This window comes from Nymphalis io, chromosome 12, assembly GCF_905147045.1.
Source record: "Nymphalis io chromosome 12, ilAglIoxx1.1, whole genome shotgun sequence".
Classification (NCBI taxonomy): domain Eukaryota; kingdom Metazoa; phylum Arthropoda; class Insecta; order Lepidoptera; family Nymphalidae; genus Nymphalis; species Nymphalis io.
The window spans coordinates 10169566-10176104 of record NC_065899.1 but is presented as its reverse complement, the minus strand read 5'-3'; the positions used below and the strand labels follow the sequence as shown (position 1 = coordinate 10176104).

General features: G+C 32.5%; 1 protein-coding gene across 1 annotated transcript; it reads left to right on the top strand.

The window, feature by feature from the left end:
• The first annotated feature begins 1673 nt into the window (after positions 1-1673).
• LOC126772489 (cell division cycle protein 20 homolog) lies at positions 1674-6191 on the top strand. The gene is made up of 10 exons (XM_050492878.1): positions 1674-2066; positions 2152-2258; positions 2382-2552; positions 2748-2841; positions 3195-3424; positions 3560-3706; positions 4029-4156; positions 4370-4517; positions 5003-5202; positions 5498-6191. The coding sequence occupies exons 1-10, from the start codon at positions 1769-1771 to the stop codon at positions 5595-5597; spliced, it is 1623 nt and encodes a 540-aa protein (XP_050348835.1). The 5' UTR covers positions 1674-1768; the 3' UTR covers positions 5598-6191.
• Positions 6192-6539: the final 348 nt, after the last annotated feature.

The window sequence follows — 6539 nt, the reverse complement described above, 5'->3', positions numbered from 1 at the left end:
CGTGCGCAGTTGGTGAAATCGGTCTGCACGACGTTATTATTAAATGTGTAAATAACAATCCGGAAAAATAAAAATCTACAGATAAATAAAGTAGAAGTGTCTCCTTTTTGCATAAAAATAGCCGCTCCTTTTAAGCTAATATACTAACATGCGAGTTACCATAACCAAAACAATCCTTTTTTTGTCCGTCTGTTTATCCAGGGTCATCTTCAAATTAACAAAACAAATAAATTATTATGAGTAACAAGTATTCCACATACAATATAGTCTTTATTTAATTGAAATCGGTCGAGTTTCAAGATTTACATCAAACTAAAATTGATTTCAAGTATAACTGTCTCTTTTTAAGTCTTATGACTACTCAACCAAAACGAAAACAACTAATTTATTTTAGATTAACGCAAAAACTAAGCATATACATTCTTTAATTTTCGCCTTTATAATATATTATACCTAAGAGTATACTAATATTATAAATGCGAAAAAAAAACATATATTTTATAAATCGAATGTATCGAACTACAAAGGAGAATGACTAAAAGTAGTCTAAATATCCAACCGAGACCTATGTTGACTTATAGTCCACTAAACAGAGAGTAACTTTTACTATGACACAAAAAATAAGCTGTCAGTAAAAAGTTATGACTATATGAAAAATAGTAATAATTTAACTTTTTTTTGCTCACTATTTATTTAAATCCAGTTGTGCGCAGGTAGCTACTCTTTATGCGTTGCTACCGGTGCTAATGATGTTTCACCCATAACCCTGCGTATATTGTAGATAACACTATTTTTATCCCTTTCGCACTTAACAAATTCTGCGCTAGAACACTAAAGCGATCGGATTTTAACTGAGTGCCTAGAGTAGTACCTGGGTACCTGGTACTACTAAACAATGGTATTTCAGTGAAATCTAACAAGGGACACTAAGTGGTATGACATAACATGCGTAGCTTAGTTCAAAATATGTGATGGGCAGAATTATGCTAACGATATTTTCCGCATAAAAAGGATAAAAAAACTTGACTTTTTATTCAATTATAACTTTTTACTGACTGCAAATTATTTATTGCTGTCTGGTTATAATAACTCAGTATTTAGTAGAATATTTTATTACATAGGTCTCGTTTGTAGTGTACATTCTGACTAAGATCCATACATTTTTGGTCATTCTCCTTTGGCATTGTGCTTGTGATACACGGTCGAAGGCTGGCCCTAGTCCTATCTTGGTCCGCTTTCACTTCACATAAATTGATTTTCAGTTAATCTAAGAGTGAATGAAATAATGTGACGCTCACGCATATACGACTTGTAGATGTCTCAAACGTTACACATAAAGGTACCAGATATACATTGTTATTTAGAATTTGCACTCCTATCACGTGTACGTGATACACGTGCGTACGTGTGTGCTGCTATTATTTTTTAATATTATAATATTATTTTTTATTATAATAAAGATTTTTTATGGCTTCGTTACATTCTTATTAATTTTTTTTAGTTATATGTATGTGTGTATAGTGTATATTAAGCCTAATAGTTAATTTTTTTTATCGTAGCAACAATGTTTCCACCACTACGATTTTAAATTTTAACGGATTTTTGAACAATTGTCAAATTATGTTTGAAGACAAGTTAGAATAGAATTGCAAGAATTTTAAGAATATAATTATATAAATGACTGAAAATTTCTTTTAAACATTTGATTTCTGCTTGTTTTTTAATAGTGTTATATTTTGTACCGTTATTCAGTGCAAAAAGTAGAAAAATGGCACAGTTTAACTACCTTAATGAATTAAATAGTTTAGCTACAATAGACGGACCCATAACTCGTGGGCCACTACAGCGATGGGTTAAAAAGAGTAATAATGAAAATCTGAATCCATCTTTGAGTACATCATTTAAAAATATATCAAATATAAACTTAAGTTCGTGTAACCAATCTATGCAAAAGTTGTCAGTTTCTAGTAATCAAAGTTATAACAATATTTTGTCCAGTAACAAAACACCGCCTAGAAATGAATCTAAAAAAGGCAAGAAAACTCCTTCTAAAAACAAGTCTCCAGGTAACTTTTTAATTTAAAATCTAATTTCTTTAGTCTTATGTCAGTTGTTTTGAATTAATAATTGAATTTCTTTTCGTAACTGTAGGTCGATCAACAACACCAACCCCAAATAAAGCTTCAAAGACTCCTAATAAAGCAGACAGATTTATCCCTTCAAGAAGTAACTCAAATTTTGATTTATGTCATTATATGGTAAGAATATTGAGTTTTATTTTTAAACAATATGGAGTTAACAAAAAGTTTTGGTATATTTTTTGTACTTATAAACTATATATTTAGGCACACAAATAAAATTATCAATTTTTTTTATCACAGTTAAGTCGAGAAGATGACAAAAGTGAAGAAGTAATTTCTCAAACAGCAGCCAGTGAAGCTATTGGGCGTGCACTAACTGATACTGAGCCAGGCAGACTCTTACAATACACTTGTAAAGCACCTGCTGCTCCTGAAGGCTACCAGAACAGGCTCAGAGTGGTATACTCACAGGTATTTTTATTTATTAATTAGATGTGCCAGTAATTTTATAAATTTACATATGTATTACATAGTATATATAGTTTATATTTGCATACACAAAGTATGCAAAATAATTAGAAAGCATAAACGTAATGCAAAAAATATATTATTTATATAAAATGTATTCTTTATTGTTGATAAAAATAAGTAATTAACTTTATACAGGCTAAAGTTCCATCATCAGTAAAAAATACAACAAGATACATCCCACAAGCACCAGATAGAATTTTGGATGCACCTGACATTCTGGACGATTATTGTAAGTTAAATATTTCATGCTTGATTTAAAACATAGCTTGATAGATATTTTACAATTTATTTATATATAATATTTAGTTTTATTTGTTCAAAAACTTCAATACTATTAAGGCAAAGGCTAAGGCCTTTTCTACACTTGAGGCGAAGGCACTTATTCCGGCAAACCGCACCAATGTTTTCCTTCAACACCAACCGCAATGAATTATAAACTTAAATTAGGCACATGAAAATTTAGTAGCCCTTCCCTGGGAGTAAACCTGTAATCTTAGATTAAGCTTTACATGTTCTAGCCACTTAACCACACCAGGTCATACACCAGTAAAAAAGTTATTATAAATTATCTCTCCATTTCAGACCTTAACTTAGTTGACTGGAGTGCATCCAACATACTAGCTGTTGCCTTAGGAAACTCGGTATATTTATGGAATGCTGGTACTGGCCAAATTGAACAGTTACTGACATTAGAAGGGTCAGAAACTGTCTGTTCCGTTGCATGGGTACAAGGAGGTGGTTCTCATTTAGCGGTTGGTACATCTGCAGCTACAGTCGAACTATGGGATTGTGAAAAGATTAAAAGATTGAGAGTAAGTTTTGTTATATTTAATGCTTAGTTTATTATTATAATATTATTGCTTTTGCAAAATAACATATATATAGGTTTAACAAGTAGAACAAACAAAATAAGTAGAGTAAACAGCTTAAGTTCTTCTATTGCACAGATAATGGATGGACACACAGGTCGCGTGGGTTCGCTTGCGTGGAACCTGTACGTGGTGTCGAGCGGCGCACGCGATGGCAATATCGTGCATCACGATGTGCGGCAACGTGACCACGCCGTCGCATCGTTTGCTGCTCACACGCAAGAGGTATTTTTTTTACTTTTAAGTGTATTTCAGCTATATGCCCTGTTTGCACTGTAATAAACTGCAGACTAGAAACTGCAGATCTTTTTTCATAGGGCTGATTTATCTTTGGCCATGTCAGATTGATATCTGCACATCTGACTATGAGAATATAAGAATTCAAGTGAACGTGAAGTGTGCTTGTGCCTGCACCACTATAATATTTCCTGCATAGTTAACTATCACTGTTGCATCATCATTATCATTTACATTTTTGGATATATAAATCAAGTAATAGATGTAACAATGTTTTAAAAAGTTTTTTTAACAATTTTATTTATTTTAGATATGTGGCTTAAAGTGGTCACCAGATGGTAAATATTTAGCATCCGGTGGTAATGATAATCTGCTGAATATTTGGCCCATTAACCAAGGCCAGCACTACTCTCAGCCACAACACCTGTACTCTTTCAAGTAAGCAAACCATTATGTTGATATTTTACAAATGTATAAAACCTAAATATATGATAAAATTTTAAATGGTAAACTGTTTGATAATGTTGTGCTGTGCTCTGCTATATAATAACAAGCAAATATATTTCTTTTAATCATTTTACAAGTTCAATAATAGCTACTATATAGGTCAGTTTAACTACATAGGTTATAATAATAAAAATTAAATTTCAGTCAACACTTGGCAGCAGTGAAAGGTCTAGCATGGTGTCCATGGAGTGCAGGCATCCTTGCTTCAGGCGGTGGTACTGCCGACAGAACAATACGCATTTGGAATGTCAATACTGGGACCAATGTTAACACAGTGGATACTAAGTCTCAGGTAACATCCTAATATTAACTAAAAACTGGTCTTGTGCGCGTGACTAAAATGAATGTTACTCTATAATTATGGATAGCTGTGGCTGTGAGATATGTAAGGACAATTTTAAGGAGGAAGTCACTGAAGATATGATGTGAGAAAGGAGATTGACATGCCGGTTGGCGTGGTTGGTAAATTCTTGCCTTTCACGCCAAAAGTTATGGTTCGATTCCCACCCAGGACAGACATTTGTGTGCATGAACATGTCTGTTTGTCCAGAGTCTGGGTGTAATTATCTATATAAGTATGTATTTTCAAAAGAAAAGTAGTATAAGTAGTATATCAGTTGTCTGGTTTCCATAGTACGAGCTCTGTTTATTTTGGGATCAGATGGCCGTGTGTGAATGTCCCAATATAATAAAAAAAAAAATAAGTGAAAGAGAAAGACACTACAATTCTAAATAAATGAGATAGAGCAAGTGAATGAGAGTCTATTTCTGTTGCAGGTGTGTTCCATAGTGTGGAGCACGCATTACAAGGAGCTGGTGTCGGGACACGGCTACGCGCACAACCAGCTGGTGCTGTGGAAGTACCCGGCGCTGACGCGCGTGGCCGAGCTCAGCGGACACGTGGCGCGCGTGCTGCACCTCGCCCTGTCGCCCGACGGCACCACCGTGCTGTCCGCCGGCGCCGACGAGACGCTGCGGTATGACTCACTGCATCCGAACATAATATCATAAACATCCAACGAAACTAAATGAATTGCAATTTAATGTTATTATACTGCATAATATTTAAAAAAACAACCAATATATATAATAGACAGAAACAATAAACGCTGCATATTAGGTAGACTAATTCAAAACGAATAAATATGTTTTTTTATACAGTATCAATTGATATTAATTTTATTTCATTTTCCGACCCGGTGGTAGCGCTTGACAATTGATAAGTACTTGTAAAAGTCTTTTTGAATAAAAAATATTTTTATTTTGTTTCAGCCTCTGGAAGTGCTTCATGCTTGATCCGTCTAAGAAAAAAGAACCAACTGATTCAAAGGCTGCAAAATCTCTCCTAAATATGAATGCATTAATTAGGTAATATAAATTAGCTAAATGTAATAGCGAAAAAAAAATGTGATTTCTTTATTATTAAAAGTAAATTAAATGGACAAAAATTATGTTGCCCAATAAAAGTTTTGACCCTAAATAGTGTTGGATTTTATTGACTACTTGTGAATACACTAATGTATTTTCAAGCATTATTGCTATTGAATGGTTAATCCATAATTTGTATTGAGGTGTACCAAGGGGTGTGTAAAACGAGCATGTTGTTCAATCAACACTAATGTTGCCATATTTTTTTAAGGATTTTAGCGTTATAATTAAAAATTAATTACAATTAAATAATTTAATGTAAAACGCTGTGTTTTAGTGACTACTTATTTATACATTATTATAAGAATTGACGCAACGATTTTTTTAATAATGTTAATGTTTTGATATTTTTTTCGAAGGCGACAACATTGATTTAAATATTTTAGAGTATTTTATTACTTTTTGACTGAAAACAAGAGAAGTTGAGGTCGTTAAATGTATCGCGATCTTTTTTCTCAATCTGAATCACTTGTCTTACTTTCTCTTCCTCATTTCTTATCTTCATACTTCTCTTTCTTTTATTTAACATTTCATTACCTCGGCTTCCTTATTTTAATTTAATATATTTGTAATCTATATTTCTGACTAGTATTATGAGTATATATGCTAATTATTTCTAATTTCTATGGATTTAAAAATAAATTGTGAACATTTTAATTAGTGATTGTTATTTTTTAATAAATGATTAAAAATAATAAGAATTGCTTTCAATTTCCCCCAATTTATATCTTCTTAACTCAAGAAAAAGTTTATTGTATATCAATGTAAATTTTTAGCTCCATTATTGTATATGAACGACCGAGCTTCCTTCGCCTCAAATAGATAAACTAGTACCTAAATAGGACATTTGACCCATCGTTAGATCGGTTTAAGAAAAATTATTTTT

Bases quoted from the DNA above. Each gene is read 5' to 3' on its own strand.
- LOC126772489 (XM_050492878.1), top strand. From the start codon at position 1,769: ATGGCACAGTTTAACTACCTTAATGAATTAAATAGTTTAGCTACAATA. The intron at 2,067-2,151 runs GTAACTTTTTAA...TCGTAACTGTAG, and splicing joins TTCTAAAAACAAGTCTCCAG to GTCGATCAACAACACCAACC. The intron at 4,518-5,002 runs GTAACATCCTAA...TTTCTGTTGCAG, and splicing joins CAGTGGATACTAAGTCTCAG to GTGTGTTCCATAGTGTGGAG.